General features: G+C 41.1%; 1 protein-coding gene across 1 annotated transcript in view; it reads left to right on the forward strand.

Moving 5' to 3' along the window:
• Nucleotides 1-286: 286 nt before the first annotated feature.
• The window catches only part of UROC1 (urocanate hydratase 1), a 33411-nt gene continuing 10407 nt past the window's right edge, over nucleotides 287-23290 (forward strand). Inside the window, exons 1-15 of the mRNA XM_010187643.1 lie at nucleotides 287-441; nucleotides 6383-6513; nucleotides 9532-9625; nucleotides 10015-10074; nucleotides 12409-12537; nucleotides 12883-12944; nucleotides 13938-14004; nucleotides 14302-14445; nucleotides 17601-17689; nucleotides 18149-18211; nucleotides 18920-19099; nucleotides 19680-19777; nucleotides 20026-20098; nucleotides 21140-21261; nucleotides 23153-23223. Of these exons, the coding sequence (XP_010185945.1) occupies nucleotides 316-441; nucleotides 6383-6513; nucleotides 9532-9625; nucleotides 10015-10074; nucleotides 12409-12537; nucleotides 12883-12944; nucleotides 13938-14004; nucleotides 14302-14445; nucleotides 17601-17689; nucleotides 18149-18211; nucleotides 18920-19099; nucleotides 19680-19777; nucleotides 20026-20098; nucleotides 21140-21261; nucleotides 23153-23223 (1509 nt within the window). The 5' untranslated portion in view covers nucleotides 287-315. The remainder of the gene's footprint in view (nucleotides 442-6382; nucleotides 6514-9531; nucleotides 9626-10014; nucleotides 10075-12408; nucleotides 12538-12882; nucleotides 12945-13937; nucleotides 14005-14301; nucleotides 14446-17600; nucleotides 17690-18148; nucleotides 18212-18919; nucleotides 19100-19679; nucleotides 19778-20025; nucleotides 20099-21139; nucleotides 21262-23152; nucleotides 23224-23290) is intronic.

Genomic DNA, 23290 nt, shown 5'->3' on the forward strand with positions numbered 1-23290 from the left:
CAGATGGTTTGCAAAGCGACTGAGTTTGCTCCAGTGGCTTGGGACAGCCCCAGCTGACAAAGCACCCAGAGAATAAACAGCAAAACTGTGAATCATTCATTTTGGGGGAGGAGGGCAAAGCCAATGGCATGGCACAGAGGGGGGAGGTGTGTCACCTGTGCCCCTTGACAGGCCCGTTTGTAAAAGCCAGAGGACAAGCTGCTCCCTTTGAGATCACCCTGGAGTGGTGGCACATCTCAACCACACAGCATCTTGCACCCTGCCTTCCCTGTTTCTTGTACCTCTGCCTTTCCTCCTCGTGTTTCCTCAGCGGCTATGACCACCCTGAAGGAAATCTGCCGTGGCCTTCCTCTATACCCTTTGCCTGAAAACAGAGGTCGGAGGAAAGGAATACCCCACGCACCTGTGAGGACCCCAAATCTCACTGCTCAGGAGAAAAAGGTAATGGCATTTCACAGGGTCTCACTTCTTTTCAGATAAACGCAGCTCAGGGCAGCAGACCTGAGTGCCTCAAATGCTTTTCTGAGTGTGCACCTAACTTTGTGGCGAATGGCTTTTCTTGGTGTTATAATTTCAGTGGGTAATGGAACAAAGTACTGGAAACAATTCTGCTTGCTTGCTTGCTTTCTTCCTCCCCCATGGATAAGCAGGTTGATAGGAGGGAGATTTGCCACACAACAGCTTCTGTGACTTTAAATGGTGAAATAAGAGGCATTAGACTTCAGTGCTGTCAACCCAGCATTGTTCCTTGGAGATGAAATTATGAATGCTGTTGCAAAAACACTGCATATGTATGGGAGTGAAAGCTAACCTCTCAAATGCAATAAACATCAAATGTGGTCAATCATCATCATGGTACAAGCTACACATCTGTATATTTCCATAAAAGACCCAAAGGTAATTTATTTCAATCAGTAGTCTGAAGCATCCTGGAATTTAAGCAAGTTTGTAGGGAGTTGAGTTAATTATTTGTCTTTAGTTGTGTAATTCCTTTCCTGTCTCCTTTTGTTTGAATAGTCTACATACGCACTAAAGTAATCAGTGCGTTATTTCATGTTAGAGATTTTTTAAAAAATCAGCAGCAGAAAGTGGTGTTCAATGGGTGGACATCCTTAGGGATTTGTGTGGGAGAGAATAAGGTGGGTTCCTCAGTGTGAAAGCCTGTGCTCCATTGCATGTAACATCACTTACAGTGTGACATTCTGGTCTGAACACAGATCCCTCCTCACTAACAAGTTGCACGCAACTTCCTTGCCTTCGTGGGAGTTCCCCACTGGCATCAGCAGCCAAATTCTTTCAAAGTCCACTTTCAGAAGCAAATGAGAGCCTAGTTGAAGGGCAGAAAGAGGAACAGCTGTGAGATATCCAAAGAGGATATAGTTCAATGTCGGGAATGTTCATGGCTGAGGCATCCTATTGTGCCTGGGACAGCTCAGACCTGTGCAACTGTGGCTATAACGTGTGCAGAAGGGGGCTGTGGTGCGGGGATGGCTGGGAAGATACAGGAGCAAGAAGTGAGTTTCACTGCGTGTCAGAATATTGCAATCATCTTCATTTGATCCCTTGCCTTGCTAATTCACTTTTGCCTATGAAAGGTACTCACATCCACTTTCTCTCTACCTGAAAAAGGTAACGACAAAGCCCTCACTCCCTACATAGAAACTGGAATAGTTTCCTCCTTTAAGCGTTGCAGGGAGACAGCAGTAGACAGATTTTCTGGTCCCAGTCTACTGTCTAACATCCTACCCTCATCTCCCCTTCTTATCTACCACATGTGATAAAAGGTTGTGCTAGTTGGGGTTTTTATTAGACTGTTAAAGATTTAAAAGCTTCCTTTCTGACTTATTTTACTCTTAATCTTCCATCTTAAACTCGTAACAGAGTTAGAGGCTCAGCTGGTATTTATTTTACATCTGAAAGCTCAAATCTCTTTTTTTAAGAGGGGTTCCGTGCTTAGAAAAACATGTAGATAGGCAACTGTAGAAAAGTTTGTCTGTCTACAAGGTGGTTTTTAAGTCCTGAGACAAGCTTCCAGATTTTGTTGGCAGTGTGTAATGCTGAGCATATTGCAAGGCTTTTCTTTACGTATGACACTGTTCATTTCCCAGTTGAATTACTCAGGGGAAGCTTTGACAGAAGTGAAGTTAATAATTCTCTGCTGATTTCCTCATGATTTGTCCCTCTCTTCATATGCCTTCATTCCAGTTTTAGCCCTTTCTACAATAATAAACCTTAGCACTGCCGATGTTTTATTTTCTTGGGCTTCCTTTTGTGGTTATAATAGAAAACCTGTAAGTGAGATTTATAAAGTTCTATGTGTTTTAGGGCTTGCTGAACGGGTATATAATTCTTTCTATCATGCTAGCTTTAATCTTCTTGGATAAATCAAGTCATTTCTCAGAACTGATTTTCTTTATATGTTTCCTGAGTTCTCTTCTTTTGGCATTCTTTGCCCGAGGCCTGAAACAGCCACATCCTCTCTCTTTCTTCTCCACAGCTCAGGAAACCCCAGCTTTCTGTTTCTCAGTATCTGTATCTTCATGTAAATGTGCAACAAAGAAACTACTCCTAAAATCTTACTCATGCCTCTTGCAGAACAAGGATGTTGCATGCTCAGTGCTCACTGAGACGCCAGTAAAGCTAGAGCAACTGAGGAAGAATGTGCACTTCTCAGTCTTGCTCAGAATCAGAAAAAAATGATATGTTTTCATCTATGCGGCAGTTCCTTTACCTATCTTAGAGCCAAATCATGTCACAGTCTTTCTGCTACCCCAGCACGATCATGTGTTACCTGTTTGCAGTATCACTAGTGTCTGTCACAGGGCCCTGAGGCCAGTAATGGCCCTTGATGACCTTGACAAGCCTCACCTGAGATCTCCACCCATACCCTCTGCCCATAGGCTTCCAGCCTTCATTTACACTCAGGCCTGGGAGTTCAGTCTCAGTTCTGTTGGTCTGTCTCTAGTTCAGACACAAGGTGTCCCTGGGCCCAGCGTTAGACCACCAGATTGCTCTGCTCTCCAACCTGTGGGCTGACTTGCCACTCTGAACCTTCCTGGTAATTTCTGGGTCCTGTCTCTCTGTGGTAACCATCACCAGACCTGATCCAGACTTGCGCTCCTAGCTTGATCCCAGAGCTGCACATCAGCAAGATCTTGCCCGATGACCTGGACTCCTGGTGGACCTGGTTGCCATCCCTGGGCTGTCCTGCTTGCTGGTCTCAGGTACCGTGAGGCTGGGCCCTGGCTGTGTTACTATAACTCTGTGTCCTTCAGGCAGCAGCTGGGCCTTGCTGCTTCATGACATCCTAGCACAAAGAGCTGAAAACCCAAGCCTGTGAAGCTGCATAGCACCTGAAGTGCTTGCTGAAGTTTCTGCAGAAGTAGAACCTTTGGCCTTAATGGTTGTTTTAATGCATCCAGAAATGAGGCTGCTTTTTAAAATCTTTGTATGGTTTGGGAAAGCCATAGTAATTTTCTCTCTTCATGCTTCCATTCCCCTCAGAAAAAGGAAGACTGCAAATCTTAGTGTTTGAGTGTGTCAGGATTCTTAAATTGGAAGTCCCGATGGTGTCAGAAAAGGGAAATGAATGCCATTCCTTCTGAAGAGGCGTGGGTTCTTCAACAAATGCCAATTAACAAGGAGGCCAGTATTCTTGATTTCTCAAGAGAGTCTAACGACAAAGATATTCACAGCTGATTGATTGGGGCAGGGTTTAATGGGTTCTTTTGACTACATTTTCTTGACATTGCAGGGTCTGAATCTTGATTAAATGGCAGCAGGATCATGTTTTGCTGTATAAATGCCAGTGAATGCAAAACAAGACACCCTGCTGGTGACTAGAGCTTAAACACAAGAATCAAATGTTAAATCCAGCTGGTGTATCTCAGAGGAAGACTTTGCATCTGGTGGTTGCATTGCACTGAGCTGAACTGAATCAGTACCTTGACAAATTCTGAGTGGCTTTTCAAAAACAACCTATTGGGATCAGGAGTGTAAGTGCAATTGATTTATTTTTTTTTTAGGACACTGCTGAATTCTGGACCTGGTTTTTTCAGAAGTACTGAGCATGTGCAGCTTAAGCTTCTGTCAGTGGAAGTTATGAAGAGGAAGAGCACCTAGATATCAAATGCACAGTGTCTAATATTCAGAATGTGTCAGTAATAGGTTAGATCGATCCTACTTAAAGCCCAGAATAATGTCTTATATGGTGCTTTAATGAAATGTAAGGAATAATGGCCTTGTATTGTCTTGCTACAAAAGCATGATGAACAGCCTATTTGAATTTGCTCCTCAAGTGCCTTTCTCAGGTTTATGACTCCATAATGAATATGCAAAATTCTTCCTGATGCACATGGCAATTGCCCTTTCATAAAGCAGTCAGGCTCCATCTAAGCCGTTTTACGTGCCCTGGCTCTCCTATTGAGACACTGTTTCAGAATCTCTTATATTTAAATTCTTCTAATTTCAAGACTACATTTTTTTGTGGCTAATTCACAGCTATTCATTCTTTTTCTAGCATTTCTCTGAAGCTCCTTCCTGCTTTGACATTTATCCTGCGGTGAGACAGCAATCAAACGCCACCTTTGTGCAGTTAAGCTAAACAAGCCCCTGTGTTAGTCTTCTTTCATAAGACCAGCTCTCTATTGTCTGTGCAACCAAGGTGCCCTTCCTACCCTTCGTATAACATCCAAGTTCATGTTTCATTAATGTTTGCATCATCAAAATTCAGGCTTCTGCTAATGTGTAACATCAATAGGATAGCAGCTCATTCTAAGTGAATTTATTTGAAAGTCCAACTGTATTTTGCTTGCTTGTATTTTTAGGGTGAAGAAAAGTATTTGCCCATCAGTTTCATTAGGATACAAATAATTTATTGATCAAAGACCGAGTGATCCTTGTCAGACTGGAAGCAAAATGCTCATTCTGATAATTCTCTGTAGTTCTCATAGGCAGACAAAATGCCAACTGTGGCAGTGTTTTCCGCTTGATTTTGAATGATTTTATTCTTTGTTTAGAAACGTATTAGATCTAGAATCCACTGTGATGGCAGCTTGACACTGAGATTGACTTTGAAAATTCCTGCATATTTTGTCATGGTGTGGATACAGCTGGAATCCTTGTGTTTATTAATAACATGCCCTTGAAAAATGACTGCTTACCTAACTGGAGAAGAACGAGGTGATATTTAACCATCAAAGTTGCATTTGCTCATCTGCTAAATGAGCAAATCCCTTGCATTCTCTGCATTATCCTAATTTTTAGGGGTTTATTGGTCTGATTCTCAGCTGGTATAAGTCATTATACTTCACCTCTCTGAAACTGTGCTTCCCTGGGTTGCTTTGTAGACTGTCATCAGATTTGGAAGCAAACTTGATCCCTTTCTAGCAGTTTCACGGCCATTAAAAATCAGCCTAAAGAAGATGTGAAATTCCAGATGATTTGTGAATCTCTTCAACTAAAAGCTGTATGGATGATGTCACCATTTGTCAGGGAACTTGCAAGATCTTTTAGCATCTTTGCATGAAGTTAGCTTTTTAAAGATTACAAAATCTTTATTCCCATTATGGTTTCAATCAAATGGAGCATGGAATACAGAGACATGACTTAACAGACTGTTACTAACAATAGTGATTTACTTACGGTTTCTTTCATCCAAAAAGGACATACTGTACTTTGCAAACCATGGGTAATGTCTTTGAAGGCAATAGAGAGGGTAAGCCACGTAGTATCAACTGTAGAATTTAATTCAGTGCCTAGTAATCACTTCAGCAAATTTGGCAGTGAAACATGTAGAATCGATAAAATAATGTAAACCACCACTGTCTGCAATACATTAGAATGCTAAATGTAGTGAATCCTTACTGAAACTTAGCCCAAGAACATCTTCCTCTGGGAGAATGTCACATAACTCGGGACTAAGATCCCTTTTTTGACTAGAAGGTACAGCAGGGTCTTCAGTGTCTCCAGGAGCTCAGGGTCTCAGCCCAAGGATTTCTGAACAACTTTTTCCTTGGTAGTTCGGTGCCCCCTAGCATTGTGAGAGGGAATTCATCCATGTCTGATATCGATAGGATTGTGCACAGATCTCCAAGTTCTCCCCATGCAGCTTTTGGGTGGTGGTGGGAAGGGGAGGATTACATGCGTGCAGCAATTGAACCTGCAAGGAAAGATGCAGGTGGAAACACTTCAATACAAAAGAAGGAATGGAGCTCCCCTGGTGTGAGCTTGGCCTTTTGAATGATATCATCCTTGTGATAGCTTAGGCAGGCTTCCAGCTGAGTCTGATTAAAGTTCAGGGCTACCTATTTACCCTCCTTTCTCTTTTACCTTGATTTTCTCTCTTTTTTTTTTTTTAATTATTTGGGTTCTTTTTTGGCAGCTGGCTTTGTGTAATGCCCTGCGTTATTTCCCACCTGAAATACAAAAGAAGCTGGCACAGGAATTTGCTGAAGAACTCAGGCTGTACGGCCACATCTATATGTACAGATTCTTTCCAGATATTGAGATGAGGTAAGGACTGGATGGTTCACATTGCATTTGGCTGCCATGTGCTTACCAGCTTTCACCTGCGAATCTGACTTTTAAATAGTAGCATTGCTGTGTCCTAATTTACCCCTTGTAGAAGTCATGTCATAACATTTTAATAAAGTGCATCATCTGAATAAATTGGATGCTCTGAGTATCATTGGATAGCAGTGGATTCATTTCCAATAAGGGATACTGCATGTTTTGGGATGTTCTTCTCTAAAGTTGTATAAGACCGATCCTTCATCCTCCAGCTTTCATCCTGTTTTCTGTCCTCCTGCTCTGTCCCATGGCAAGTCTTAGTTTCTAGAGGCCACTCATTACTCAGAGATCTGCAATTGCAACCTGGATGGAAAACTTGCAGTAGTCTCAACTGAACCAAGAGGTGAGATCAGAGGACAGGATGGCTTGAGACCTGCTGTGAGTGGCTGGTTGTTTCCCAGTCTCACAGAAGGCTTTCCGGTCTTAAAAGACAGACAGTACATTTTTCCATCACCGAAACCTGTATCTGACCCTGGTTTGTAATATGCTGTGCCTGTTGATCGCTTCATTCTAGGGCTGATAGGACTAATGTTTGTGAAGCAGAACAGTTTTGGAGAGGGCTGCCAGAGGCTAGCTGCTTTTTTTTTTGACTGATTGATTCCTTTTTGCATCCAGTGCGGGCCTGGTTAATGTCTATACAGAAATTTGAATAAAGCGAGCAGCTAGAAAGCGCTCTGATTTTCAGAGACATCTGTACTTCTGTGCTGTCCACGCTATATCTGGGGTCAGCTCTTGCAGAATTCAGCAACGGGGAGGGCAACTGGAAGACTATCTGAAAGACACTGCAGAGCTGGGCTTCAGAGGACCCTGGTCCTGAACTACAGATGAGGGCATGTTCCAAGTAGGCTTGGATGAGACAGGCCACCAGCTTGTTTCCATCACTGCCATCAGGCACTGGTGAGGCCGCACCTCGAGTGCTGTGTTCAGTTCTGGGCCCCTCACTAGAAGAAGGATGTTGAGATTCTGGAGCGTGTTCAGAGAAGAGCCACAAGGATGGGGAGGGCTCTGGAGAACAAGCCTGATGAGGAGCGGCTGAGGGAACTGGGCTTGTTTAGCCTGGAGAAGAGAAGGCTGAGGGGAGACCTCATCACCACCTACAACTGCCTCAAGGGAGGTTGTGGAGAGGTGGGTGCTGGTCTCTTCTCCCAGGTGATGGGGGATAGAACAAGGGGAAACGGCACCAAGCTGTGCCAAGGGAGGTTCAGGTTAGAGATAAGGAGGAAGTTCTGTACTGAGAGGGTCGTCAGAAGCTGGCACAGGCTGCCCAGGGAGGTGGTGGAGTCACCATCCCTGGATGTGTTTAAAGAGCGGGTAGATGAGGTACTTAAGGATATGGTTTAGGGGGTAGACAGGAACGGTTGGACAGGATGATCTCAGAGGGCTTTTCCAACCGAGCGGTTCTGTGATTCTGTGATTCTGTGATCAGTCACTCTTTGATGGCTTCAAATATTGTTTTTCTTTGTGAACATTTCACTGATCACTTTTTCTAATAGATTCTCACAGTCTTAGATGAAGAAAACGCCTCTTGCTCTCTGTAGTCTGGTAGTATTTGATTTGTGTTCTTTATGTAGCACAATCCAACTTGGTTCTGTTCCATTTAACAGCCATGTTTCCATACCAGCACACTCAGCTTATGTCTGAACTTCGGGTTTCTTATGTTCTGAGCAATATTATGTGGAAATATTTTCTCTTGATGAATTAGTACCATTCCACAGAAACCCTGTTATTTTATCACATCAAGTTTAGAAAAGCAGAAAACACTAATAAAAGTATTGTAGAAAAACTCAGATTCTTTCCTTCCTGGCTTGGCAATGACTACAAGGCATTTGCTTTAGTGTCCTGGTGTAAAAATCTAGGATAAAGTGCATATGATCATGGGAGGAACCTGTTTGCTAAATCTGTAGAATATACATTCCAGATCTTGGCTCATGAGCTGGTCAGCGGATGCTCAATTATTTTTGTTTGTAATCGGTGCTCTTTAGCCAAACCTTTTCAGTGTCACTGTCTTCCCTGTGCAATGTAAGTGTCCAGCCACTGAAGACCTATTGCACAATGAAAGGAAGATCATTTAGAAACCATGTCAAATGGAATTTCCAGCATCTGCAATGGCGCTGTTGTTTACAGAAAGGGGAAGAGCGAAACTCTCAGTCAGTGGTTGCACTTCCTTTTGGTATCGTACCTTAGAGTACATACAATTTTACTGAGACCTGTGCAAACACAGCAAAGGAACTGTCCCTGCTATGAGCTGTGGTATAAATCTAAGACTAGAGGTTTTAGAGCAATTTGTTCTAACAAACTGATGGTGGAGGAGAAGATAACAGTGAGATGATCACAGCAGCGGGCACTGGAGTACATTAGTACCAGGAAACCTGACTCAGTACCTTTGTGAGGGTCTCCTGTGCCTCACCTCTCAGCTTTCTGGATGAAATGCGTCTTATTCAGTAAAAAGGCCCATATTTCTCCTAAATAGTTCAGTATTTGAGAACATCTTTGGGACTGAAATTCAAGCTGAGTGTTTTTTCTTAGATAGGAGCTGAAATATCAAGGACTGATAAGCCTGAAGACAACTTCCACTGATGCTCTGTTCCTTGGCATTGCAGGACTTAGCTTCTTGGCCTGGCAGCTGGGGCCAGTTCCAGCATCCCCAAAATAGTCCAGTTAAAAAGCAATGGGAGCTATCGGCCACCGTATTTGTAACCAGTTGCAATTAACTGATTCAGCATATGATAAGCTGAATACAGTTTTTTTCTTTGCTTAGTTCTGATAACTATTAAATCCTGATTTGCCTCTCAAGGTATGTATGTAATTTGCACTTTGTCCTTCTTTGTTTTCCTTTTTTTTTCTTTCTGTTTTTTCAACTCAAATGAATGTGTTGGCATGCAGAGATATTTCTGTGGGTATGTTGTTGTGGTTGCCCTTGTGAGTCGGGGTGTCTCTCCTAAATTTTGGTGACTGTTTCAGAGCATACCCCATAGGAGACTACCCTTGCAAGACCAAATCAGCCGCTGCCATTATGTTGATGATCATGAATAATCTGGATCCCTCAGTGGCTCAGGTAAGGACCAGTAAAAATAAGGAAGCTGAATTCATAGGGCAGCAGCAAATATGCAAGTTACTTCCTGTGTGTGCTCTCACATAACAAATAATTAGAATAATTTAGGTATCTTCTGTCTGTTATAGAAACTGCAATCTAGGCATCACTCTGTAGCATTCTGCATCCAAAATACCATTCTCACAGTAACAGCCACCTTATTTTGAAGAGGAATTTCAATTATTTTCTTCAATTATCACTTTTATGATGATGTTTTCTGATCTGAAGAATCTAGAGAGTGTGGGTACAATAAGCTATAGAAAAGATTTATTACTGTGATTAAAAAATAGCTTGGAGACACAGTGAGATGTTTCAGATAAGTACTTGACTTATTATGAAATTATCTTTTGTAGTTTCCTCAGGAGCTTGTCACTTATGGAGGAAATGGGCAGGTCTTCAGCAACTGGGCACAGGTAGGATACTGCTGCTTTGGCAACTTGTTGCACAAAATTAGCTTCACCCTCCCCCATGCGCCTTCTGCTGAGGCAGTTTGTGATCATTCTTGGCAGTCGTCGCCTCAAAATACTCCAAAACATCCTGTCTGGATGGAGGAATGCTCCGTTATGAACTGCCTAGATGGGGAGAGCTTTACTTAGTAAGGCGTACACAGGGAGCCCAACAGAATCACAGAATCCCAGACCGTTAGGGATTGGAAGGGACCTCAAAAGCTCATCCAGTCCAATCCCCCTGCCGGAGCAGGAACACCCAGATGAGGTTACACAGGAAGGCGTCCAGGCGGGTTTTGAATGTCTCCAGAGAAGGAGACTCCACAACCTCTCTGGGCAGCCTGGGCCAGTGCTCTGTCACCCTCACTGAGAAGAAGTTTCTTCTCCAATTTCAGTGGAACCTCCTGTGTTCCAGTTTGTGTCCGTTACCCCTTGTCCTATCATTGTTTGTCACCGAGAAGAGCCTGGCTCCATCCTCGTGACACTCACCCTTGAAATATTGATAAACATGAATGAGGTCTCCCCTCAGTCTCCTCTTCTGCAAACTAAAGAGCCCCAGCTCCCTCAGCCGCTCCTCATAAGGGAGATGCTCCACTCCCTCCATCATCTTTGTAGCCCTGCGCTGGACTCTCTCCAGCAGTTCCTGTCCTTCTTGAACTGAGAAACAGTTAACTGAGAAACTGAACAGAAATAATAATAATACCATAAACATACCAAGCTGCGGATGATGATGCAAAGACCAATTCTCTGTCTCTCTGGTGCTTTTGCATGTGCCTGTCAGAGTCAAAATGAATTCTAAGAGACAAAGTATATCTTTTGCTCGCTTGTTTCTGGTACTTTTGTAGCATTTTTCACAAATATTGGAATTAAAACAAAAGGGCTTTGATTTAAGAAAGTGCAATCCTGAGTCTTTTTCGAAGCAAATCAGGTTAGCTGCAAATATTTATGTGCTACAGCTGGCCGAGCATCATGCACTTCACTGTCAGGCCTAGCACCACTGTCTCTGGTCTTCTGAGAATAATGGCAGGTGGATAAAACCTGTCTGAAATTGGAGCTGGGAGGTTTAAGGTGTGTTTGTATAATCTCTGTTCTCCTTCTCTATCAAAAAAATGGCAATAAATACACTTGCCTTAATCCAAGTACTGCAAAATGTGTATGGGAAACATTTTCAGGAGACTGTTGGCATCAGCAAGGTATTTAGAGTTGTTTTGTATGAGCTCAATTTACTCTCTCAGCAAAAAAAAATCAGTAATTAATTAGTAAATGCCAGTTAACTGTTAACTGGGTGAGTTTTACAGCATTTTGGATGTAAGCAGTGGCAGCAGTTTCTATAGCAGACCTGATCAGACTGACATACCTTAGGCAGATGTTGGGCTGCAAGGTAAAGTAGAAGCACTTAGAAGTCACAAATATTCCCTATTTTCCTGTTCTCATCCAAGCCAGAGCTATGACCTGCAGTTGTTTCACAGCAGAACAAACAACCTTTCTGTTTTTGCTTACTTAGAGTAGCGATCACATGAATGATTCAGTTATGACAGAACATTTTGTTCTGTCTGTGGCTTGCAAACAATATGCTTTTTGGAAATCTGTCATTGCAAAATTCCTCGAGAAAAGGTTCAGTTTGGTTTATACCATCCCTGCAGACCTGTGCATTCCTCCAAACCAGTTTAAAAGAAAGAGCCATGGTCAGAGTTAACTTTAAAGAAGGTAACAGAAGTATCTTTTAAGCTAAGAAAGGTTTTTGCTCCCTCCTTACTAATTTTGCCTATATATAGGCATTATACATAGGAATATAATGGGCTTTAAGGTACAGTGATGCATGTGAGTCCAATCTATAGGCAGCTTAGGGGGTCAAAGCCAAATATCCATTTGTTGAAAAGATGACAAGCACCAGAAGATGATGAATTATACATTTCAGGTTAGGATCAACAATATGCATGGGTATTTTAATCACTTTTATAGGGAAAATTTTGCAGTTTGGCTTTGGAAAGACTGCCAGAAAAATGCCAGATCCAAATGGTTAACCTCAGGATAAAATTATAACAGCTTTAAAAAGGAAGGACTTCTGGGCTTTGTACTGGAAAAGTGATTCTGGAACTTATTCAAACTTTTGCTAGTTGGTGGTTTATGTCTGTGAATATGGACTTTACTAAAAGCAAGAATGTGTTGAGAGCTCTGGCTGTTACTCCACGTGTGCATACCCCTCATTATCTCTGTGGCTGTCTTCATACTCAGTATTTAGCAGCTTCACAAATGTAAGTTAAAAGTGGATTCGCTCACTTGCCTTTCTTTTCTTTTCAGTTCTGGTTGGTAATGCACTATTTGTCAGAGATGACCGAAGAGCAAACACTGGTAATGTACAGTGGGCATCCTTTGGGGCTCTTTCCCAGCCATCCGTATGCTCCTCGATTAATCATTACTAATGGCATGGTAGGTATTAGCACCTTGTTTTCTCTTTTTTCTTCTCTTCTATTTAGTTTTCAAGTATGTGCTGAATAAAAATATTGTTTGTACTCACTAAACTTACAACAGCACACAGGAGAATCTGGGGTCTAAATTCTGCAGCATTTATTCCAGTACAGTTGCTCTTACCTCAAGACGAGGGATCTTTTTTTCCTAATACTAGAATGGATGAATAAAACACCTGAATTATTCCTTCCATTTTTCACTGTATTGTCTATGTGTGTGACCATAATTATGGAAACGTCGGCTGTTCAAAATCCTTTTTAAATCTCTAATTTGCTTATCTGGGTTTTCTTTTGATTGTTTTCTTAGGTTATTCCCAACTATTCCAGCAGAGATGAATATGAGAAGATGTTTGCTTTGGGAGTGACAATGTAAGAAGATACCTCACTATTAAACATATATCAAATAATTAACTAAAATGTAATTCAGACACCAAGCAGTGGCTGGTTAAAATTTCAAATGCAGGTGGATTTCAACTGCTCTGCAGAAAGTCTTGATGCTGCAAAGCGTTAATGCACACTAACGTGGAATTTCTTAGGAGTCTGACTTATGTTCAGCCACATATACAAGGATGTAATTGAGGTCTGCTAGGAATTAATATTAGGTTTATGTGTGGGATTTGGCTGAATTGCAGCCTGAAGCCTTAATCATAACCTACTTCATAACCTACTTATAGCATTGGCTAGTTCCACTTTGCAGTGGTTGTTTTGCAGTCTACAGAAAACACAAGTTAGGAAACATTCATTCACACTAAGAGAAAGTTTGATGTAGAAAGTTATCATTTTTAATATTTTTAAAAAATTATTATCTATCTACTATTCTGTTGTCTACCATGGAGAGAATGAATTAAAACCACTGGGGACCTGGGTATGTACAGATAAGAAAGCTGGAAGAAATAGAAGGGCATGAATAGACAATGTCCTTTGCCACTTTCCTGGGAATTTCATAGGAATGTGGACAACTGTTTTGGACAAACAACTTCAGAAGTGACTATGTGACTTAGAAGCACGAGGGCTGCTGAAAACCAGTGGCATAAAGATGCCAACAATGTGAAAACGAGTGTCCTTGTGCCCTAGTCACTATGCTAAATGCCAAAACAAGTTTACACTGTTTTTTTGATTCGTGCATTTTCAAACTCAATCTGAAGAGCTCGATGATCCTCTGAAAACATGTTGGTGCATTCCTAATGCAGAAACTCAATGTAGTTGTGAATTGGATAATATCAGATCTTTAGCAACAAATTGAAGCACTACATTTTTGTTTTGTTTTGTTTTGTTTTGTTATACTGGAACCATTTGTAGAGATGTACAGATTTCATTCCAGCCTGAGTAATGTGGTATCGCAATGTTCATTGCTATTGCCAGGTATGGTCAGATGACTGCAGGGAGCTACTGCTACATTGGGCCTCAGGGAATAGTCCATGGCACTGTGGTAAGAAACTGGGAAATGTCTATTTGTCAATACCTACTGGAGGAGGGTGTCTCCCGCAGGGGATGGGGAGTGAAGTGGGTTGATGGGAGAGGATGTGCTGACCATCAAAGAAATTAATTGCCAGCTCCTTAAAAAATCAGTGTCCTTCCACTCAGATAGTCCATGGCTTCTTATTCAGATCATTATCGCAATGACCCCCGCGTTTCAAACTGTTTGCAAAAGGGACAGATTGTCTTCAGATTTCAGGGACTGTAGGAAAAATAGCTCCTGATAATTGCAGTACTGTGTTGTGTGCAGCTCACGGTGCTCAACGCAGGCCGTCGCTACCTGAAGGCAGAAGACCTGTCTGGAAAGGTGTTTGTTACTTCTGGTCTCGGAGGGATGAGCGGCGCTCAAGCCAAAGCTGCAGTCATTGCTGGGTGTGTGGGGATCATTGCAGAGGTGAGAGCAAAATATGCCAAAAAAGTCTATATTGAAAAGGTAACTAGCGTTACATTACAATTAATCTTCAATTCCTCTGGCACCTTTATCAGGTGCAATGGAAATTATCAGTTAAAAATATTGGCATGATTCACTCATCAAGGTTGGGACTAACAAAGTCGCTCAGTGTTGTGATTTTTTTGAAGTCAATGGGATTTTTTTAAAACTGGGAATTTTAAAGTTGGCTTCAGTATGAAGATGGTGAGGTTGATTACGAGCGCTTAGGAGAATCCCAGTTTGTAGACAACGAAGGTAAGTTCTGCGAAGGGAAAATGCTGATGGGGAGAAGTTCTGTAGTACCATTTTCTCTGTAGCTTACTCATAGCATATATTCTTTGTAGAGAGTCTTTCATCCTGATGTAATGCTTCTCTGTTCCAAAAATGTTAAAATAGCCCAGCTATTTCCTCCCATAAACAAAGAGAACCTAATAATGATCTGTCATTCAAAGACTGTTAATGTCCAAGCAATCAGAATAGTGTATGATAGGATCCACAGATATCCTTAAGTATTGTATATATATAATGCAGAATAGCAACATCATCATTTTGGTAAGCGTATATGCCTGTAAATTTTGAGTGAAATACATTTTCATATAGAAAGTAACATTAGGTTCTCCTAATACAAGCATTTTTCTTATCTTTCATTATATTGACTATTGAAAACCAAGATTTCTTTCCTCGTGACTACCTTTGAATTCAATACCCTGAGGAAACGCTTTTGGTTTCAGAAATAGGGCTGACCGAAATGCATTGAGAGATTTTAACTGTGTGCAGGTGATGACCTCTTGCTACTGCTTTTTGAGAATTAAACTGCAGTCAGAGCTGACTGGAGTGGGAGTTTTGGCTTCTCAGCCAAAGTCATCTATAAAGAGAATTCGCTGGCAGGCCTCTGCTGTGGGCATGTCACTTGCTGCAACGAACAGGGTGAGAATATTGCTATCTGACCGGTGGTAATTATAATTAAACTTCAAAACAGAACAGGTCAGACTGCCCACATGGCATGCAGTAAATCTGACCCGCTCTGGCTAGCCTGGATCTTATTCATAGAAGGTTGGGTTTTCATCTGTTTTACAATAATGGTGCAAAAGTGTTTTTGTTAGCACACGAGCTTTGCATGCAATTGAGATCTCATCAGGTATTCCCTGCAGATGAAAGAAATTTATTCACCTAATTATTAAATAAATTATTATTGAATAAATTATCTTTATTCAGACTTCTACTCTGTCATCACGATCTTTCAAATGCTGGAACACAAAGGAAAGATTCCAGTGGCTGCTATTCACAGCAGCCCTTTGTCCTTTTCATCTCCACGGCTGCAGATGATTTTGTTCAGGAGACTGAATATTGCCTGGTTTTTATCTCCTGTGAGATGATCCTTGTCGGAAATGAGTCTCAGGAGCACATGTGGATAGCTATATATATGTGCATAGTATTTATTTAAAGATCTATTTATGCAAATTGTGCAAGAGATGTCATTTTGTCAGCCAGGGCTTCCGAAGCTCAGACAGAAGGGATTAACGGTGCAAGTCTTTTACCTCTTCTGTTTGACATGAAGCAGATAGTAATTTTATGAAATAATTGTGTGGAGGGCCAGACTATCTCCTCTGAGCTGCACTAAGCTCTCCAGTGTTACACTGGAGGTGTCATTAGCTCATTTTTTAAACTACTGAGATGCTGATTGAAAAATGAGCATATTTTTGAAAGTGCGGTTCAAAGAAAGCCAGTTTTCTTGAGTATGCTAGTGAGTCTGTGGAAGATTAGGACTGTCAGAGAGGGCAGAAGTAAAATATGTAGGAAGTGGCAACAAATTTAAATAGATCTGATCTGTGTTATGCTGCGGTTGAAATGAACCCAATTCCTGTAATTCATACAGACCATTTAATATCTTTCCTCCTGTGCTGGTTTAAATAACTCCCAAAGAAGCTATCCCCCATGGCACCTGACTTTATTGAATAATTCCATTGACAGTGACACTGATATTATCATAATCTGGGATTTTGGAAGGACAGTCTTTATTACTGATGTGGGAAAGGATGCTCATGCTAAGAATAATTAGGAAAGAAAAGGTGTCCTGGGGTTCAAACGACTCCTGAATACAGAACTTATTTAATTTACATAGAAATAGTTTGTTAATGAGAATCCAATGAAAATTATATAGGGTGGATTACAGAGAAGTAAAAATGAAATACTAGAAGACACTCAGATTATTTGTTCTTATGCACACACACCACTGTGGGTGTTTAAATCCATTGCTACCACAGAAAATTTGCCTGAATTAATTTTGCCGCTTGCTTTATGCAACTGATAGTTCATTATAAACGTACTAATGGTGTGCAAGTCTGTACATTGAACCATTAATATGGAATCTGTGCCGAAGGCTCCCCAATTTGTCTATCCATTTATATTTTTATCCAGCTGTCTCTAATGCATATACACACTGACACACACAGTACAGATTTGGGATTCAGCTTGTCTGGAGCTTCGAAGTTCAAATAAGAGGGAATTAAAGACGTAGTTTTCTTGTTGATCCATTCCATTTTTTTCAGAGGCATTAGTCAGCTGGGACAAGAAAATGCTTTCCTCTTTTCTTTTCCATATTTGGTTGAGATTTTCAAGCAGCAGCCGAAGAACAAAAGTGAGGGTCAATTTTATTCAGCAAACCATTGCTTCATCCTGGGCAGGCTGGCAGAAATCTCTCTCTCTGAGCTGATCAAATAAAGTGTTTCCTTAATTAAATAGAAATTCTGTTTTCACAGAAAATAGCCAGGTTTGAAAACAGTTGGCAGCATTTTGACTTCTGACAATTTGCGGAAAAATATTGCTTCTTGTATAATTGTAATTATAATCTTTGGTTTGTAAATTATTTTGGGAAGTGATGTATCAGAAAGTTTTTGGTTTTTTTCCTTGCTTCAAGCCTGGAACAGAACAGAAAGTGAAAAATAAAATTGGAGGTGGAAAATAAGTATTTGAACAATCACTCCATATTCTTAAGGCTGGGGGGGGGCTATTTCCTTTACTTGTTTGCTACTCTTTCTTGCAGGCTACTTGAAAAACTAAAGGGAAAAGTGACTGGATAGGGGAAAGAGGAGTTTTCAGATCTCTGCTATTTCTCTTAGGTTGATGAAGCAGCACTTTTGAAACGTCACAAGCAGGGATGGCTGATGGAAATCTCCAGCAACCTGGATCACTGCATTGCTCGCCTTAGGTAGGACTTGTAACATAATTCAGTGAATTTATCTCTGCTTCCTCATCCTCCATTTACATCTTTCTGCATTGTGCCATTTTAGCGTGCACATAGAAGGGGTCAAGGGACACCTCTTCTTTTTCAGGTCTGCTTTGAATGTGAATTCATCCTTCTAAACAGCAGCAGTCATTATTAGTGGTTGCTGATGCTTCATATCATTTACATATTTTAAATGTGTCTTCATTCCCATTCATGAATATGGAAAGAGCAATTATAAATAATGTTACACTTAAAGCACCACTCAAGCTTTCTGCAATTGGTGATTAACAATTAAATAAAGATTGAAAGATGTGTTGCCTGGAGGAGTATTGGAAACTACTTACAGACTTTTTTGCTGGGTTTGACTCTGTGGTTTGTACACTGCAAGATGGAGTTACATGACATGCATTTTCTTCATCCAGTGTTTTTAATCTATTCTAGAGAAGCAAGAAAGAATAAAATTGCCCTTAGTTTGGGTTACCATGGAAATGTGGTAGATCTATGGTAAGTAGGATTTATGGATAATGGATATATTAATGCTCTTGCTTGTTAACCAACCTGGAATTAGTTCCCAAACTTGGAAGAGAAGAGACATTAACCCTTGTTCTGAGTTAATTATTCTAGATGCTCATGAATAACTGTATTGTGAAAAGAGGGCTCTTCATCTTGTGTTCCAGTTCCCAGTTGCTTCCCATGCACTTTCTCCTTTCCTTATGGAACAAGTTATTTCTAAGGGAAAAAAATCCCTGAGATTCTTTCTTGGACAAAGAGAGAATTTATCCCCTTCCTTCTAACCTTTTGCTAATCGGATAGCAAGAAAATACCTTTTACTATAGCAAAGAATAGAAGTATTGATTGAATAAAAATAATCAGATGATGGATAGAAATTCTGGTGCTCTTGAGACTTTATCCAATGGTAAATCTTTGTTACACCATATACTATGGGCTGAGGCTGACCTGTAAGACTGGTACGTCTTACTGGCATTTGACTCGTCCATCAGCGAGTGCACAGGTAAATGTGAAGTATAAAAGTTATACCTATATCTCCATCACCATAATTTCCTACCTCCTGGCTACTAAAACAAAGACTTGCTCTGTGAAGGGCATACCTTTATAAACAACCTCTTGGGCTGGAAGAATTTCACCTGAAAGAGGAGCTGGAATGTGAAATGACAGCTTCTGTTCAAGCACTTCCTTCGATGTCATCCCCAGGGAAAGGCTAGTGCATGAGCTGGACACAACGGGAGAGCTGCTGGTTGACCTGGGCTCTGACCAAACTTCATGCCATAACCCGTTCAGTGGGGGATACTACCCGGTACAGCTGGGCTTTGAGGAAGCAAAGCAGCTCATCTCCACCAATCCAGGCAAATTCCGGACCATGGTAAAAGAGAGGTAAAAGTTTTGGTGATACATGTTTTTAACCTTTATGTTTAGCTGCTCTGCAAGTTATCAGATCATTGTCTTTTGTTCTTCAGTATTTCAGAAGGAATCTAGGGTAGAGCTATAGTACTAATAACTCCGAGTCTTGGGGTATGGTCCACTATTGGAAACAAAGGGAAAATCGGGCTTTTGTGGCCAAGAGAGAGACCAGAACAGTGCCATGTTCAGTTTTTCTGTTTCCGTTCTCTTTCTCTGTGAACTTCTTAAACTGTTTTGCAGTTTCGTGTAGGCTGGTTTTTGTTATCACCTTCCATCTTCTAGCTTGCTGCATTTCTTTGCTGAGAAGCATGACTCTTCTCTGCTAATTCATGAAGTTCCCTCAGTGACTGTGTAGCACTTCAAGAATTGGGGATAACAGGTGCTACAAAGACTGAAAGCATCTCAGCTGATATCTTATGGACTTACATCTGAATTTCTCTGGGGTCTTTCTGGTCCATCTGTCTCCCCCTACTCCCATGCCTTTAGTGAGTTCATGTTATTGCTTTTGATATTTTATCAATCTCAAGAATAATAATTTCCTTCTTTATTTCAGTCTGAAGAGACATGTGGCTGCTATTAACAGACTAGCTGATAAGGGCATGTTTTTTTGGGATTATGGCAATGCTTTTCTCTTGGAAGCACAAAGGGCTGGTGAGTAGATCCTGGAGTTGTACGTAGAAACAAGGACAATCCTGCATGCTCCTTTCCCGTTGTATATCTTGGTAGGATAGGGTTGGCCGTTGTGTTATGCTAACTCTTCAGCCTCTTTCTCTCATTCTCTGAGACCCCTGACCTTTTCTGTGCCTGAGATAGAGCCTTCATGGGAACCCAGACACAGTCTGGTTTTACATCTTGCAGTTTTCTTCATCATGTCACTGACTATTAAAATCCTTTGGTAGGTGCTGATGTGGAGAAAAGAGGAGCCAACAAAACAGAATTCCGGTATCCTTCCTATGTTCAGCACATCATGGGGTATGTTGGTGAGGGCTTGGAATAAAGATCTCAAGTGCCTTGTACCTCTCTCTGTGTCAGAGTACTCCAGAGACTCCACTTAGTGCAAATCTTGTAGTGTACTATAAGTGTTTAAATTGAGTCAACTGTAGCAGTAGGAAAATTGATCTCTGAGATGTTATTCCAGAGTTAGTTTTATTTTCCTCCACTCTGGAGTAATGTCCAGTGTGGTTTAGGAAGATGTCCTCTTGACTGTAAGCATTATACTCGTACTTTCTATTGGCTTTCTTAGAGTTACTTCTTGCGTTTTCCTGTGTACAGGGGACAAGAGACAGACCTGTAGGCACATGTTGTATATGATTAACATACATAAACTGACAGCAGAGGTTTTGCTAATATTTTGTCCAGAAAGGCATGGCATGTCTTGACAATTTAATAAAAATCCTTATCCTTTTTAGAATTAAAAGGCCTTATGAAAGCAGACACTAGATGTGTGAACAGTGAGCTAAAACATTGCCAAATCAACGCTCTTCACTCCTTCACATGAATAGCTGCATTTTCTCTTTTGTTGGATCAATTTTCCTTAAGCGGTTCTACTCATGAGAATAGCCAAGTCACAGCCTCCAAGAGTAATTATATGCAGCTTCACTTCTAGATGCCAAAATGAAGAGCTTGTCTCTTCAGAGCAGTAGATCTCAATTCCAAATCCTCAAAGCCTCTGTCTACGTTGAAGTTTAAAGTACATCTGAAATAAGACACTCTTCCGCCAGTATCCCACACTGCACCCTTTGCCCAAGCTGTGCACACTGCCTGTAGAAAAAGCTGAGCTCATTCCTATCAAAATTCTGGCCTGACTGCTTTTATACACCAGTCGATGACTGCATGAAACAGCACTGTTTAATTCCTCAATTAATGGTCCCTGATGCTTCTGTTTAGATTAGTTCATTGAAAATGTTTCAAATTCTTCTCCCTCCAGCTAATGAAAGAAAAGCACTGCTAGCAGCCAGGATAAATAAGGAAAGAATTTCAACTATCTCTTAATGAAACATGTTCTCTTCCCAGGGACATTTTTTCCCTGGGATTTGGGCCCTTCCGCTGGGTTTGTACCTCAGGTGACCCACAGGATCTCGCTACCACTGACTCCATTGCCATGTCTGTGCTGGAAGACACTATACGTCAGGGAGGTAAGACACCATCCCATTTCCCCATCACTGGGCATGCTTTTGGGGTAAAAAAGGAAACTGAGAGTTGTACAACGTCTGATAGCTTTTAGCTGAAACTGAACCTGCAGAAAGCACTCTTTTGCCTGTTCTATGGGGGCAGGAAATCTCACTGTTCTCCAAACTCCTATAAGGAGTGTAACCAGTAGGTAAAATATAAAAACACCGTGTAGAGAGGTTATTGGTCCCAAAGCTATTGTTGCCATTTTGGCTAAGACCATTTCTTTTAATTTGCTACAGATATTCTTGCTTCTGTCACATTGAAACTGTAAGACAAGCAGTCTCTTTCATCAATAGGTCTCCAAGAGTTTTTTCAAGGAGTCAAATTGCTTTGTCCCCATCTGACAGGTGAAGGAGACATGGGAGCTTTTTAAGAGGCGAGCAAGCAGATCAGTGGCAGGAAACCCAGGTTTCATGGGTGTGGTGCTCCATCCAGTGTCATTTATTTGTGGTTACAATCTCCAGTCATCTGCCAAGACTGAATTTGTGTATGACCTTTAGGATGGTTTGCATTGCAAGACTAGGAAATGAATGATTACCAAGTGTACAATAGTGTGTGGGTGTTTATATAGATGCTAATGTAAAGCTGGGAAGAAAGGTCTCTGCCACAGACAAAAAGCGTTGAAGTCTTGCATGATATTCTTAATTTAAATGAAAAATGACATTTAAAAAACTCCCAACAGGTAAAAACAGGCTTAAGAGCAAGGCTATTATTGGATTTGCTGTTGAATTTGGCAGGACAATAGGAATAGGATTTCAAAGAGAAATGAGTACATAATTTGGCCAGAAAATGAACAGCCATTTTTGGATTAATGTTGTTAAGTATTCCTATGGGAGTATTCAATATCTATAATAACCCCACCTCCCATGGGACCTGAGCTTGGACCAAATTCCAGGGTCTGGATATCCACTCACACATACAGATCTAAAATCGGAACATACCTTAGAATTTTATAAATGAATCTGTTACGATGGCTGAGTGAAAACTCCACAGAGCTGAAGTCTGTTGCATTCCAAGCCTAAATTCTTGACCTGGCCTTGAGTCCAATGTTAAACATTCTTCTCCTTTTGTGGAGCTGAAGTTTTGTGCTCAAACCTCACAAACTGTCGAAAAAGTCCTATGTAGTTTTATTATCTGCTTCCACTCCTAATGTACCCGAGCTTTTAATTTAGCCTTTGCAGGAGGAATGCAAAGTGATGGCTGGAGTGTAACTTGGATTTATGACCTCTGCAGTAGTTTGAAGGCTGAGCTGAAGCATAACAACGATACAAATCTCCCAAGGGCAAAGGGAGCCAATCTCTGTGTCAACGAGGACTATTCCTCTGAGCACACAATACTTTCTTTAGTATCTTTTAGGGTATAGAAGTATCTTTTAGGTATAGAAGGGCCTATGAAATACCAGAAGGAACACAGTAGCTTGCCCAACTTCAAAATGTATTCCTGTTGGGGTGGGGAATTGGGGGCAGCAGTTTAGCAAATGAGACGTACATGCCATATTTCACTGTCTTTCACTTCAGATATCTTTATTCTTACTCCTCTTTGGTTTGACTGATTGAGATGGAATGGCTGCTATAAATGAAGAGAAGCTGGAGAATATAAAAGCATTATATATAATTATCTTCTTAAATAACATATATATCTAACCCAGGTGCTGGGTGGATTTACATGTAAGGTTAGCTACTCCATAATAACTTTCTGCACAGAGGATTCTATATAGCATTTCCTATATGCGTGCTTGTATCTGAGAGTGGAATTTGACTTCCTAGTGCTGTCAGATGAATTAAATTAAATTTATAGCACATTGCATTCATTTTCAAAATGTTGGGGGTTTTTTTTCCTGCTTTCTCTTGCAAGTGAGCACATCTGTCAAGCAGCAGTACCATGACAACATCCGCTGGATTCGGGAAGCTGGCAGGCACAGCTTGGTAAGTGCACAAACCTCCTTCAGCACATGGGACCACTCTTGGTCCAGGATGCAGTTTTTGAATGCTG

This window comes from Mesitornis unicolor, unplaced genomic scaffold (genome assembly GCF_000695765.1).
Source record: "Mesitornis unicolor isolate BGI_N332 unplaced genomic scaffold, ASM69576v1 scaffold53416, whole genome shotgun sequence".
Taxonomy (NCBI): domain Eukaryota; kingdom Metazoa; phylum Chordata; class Aves; order Mesitornithiformes; family Mesitornithidae; genus Mesitornis; species Mesitornis unicolor.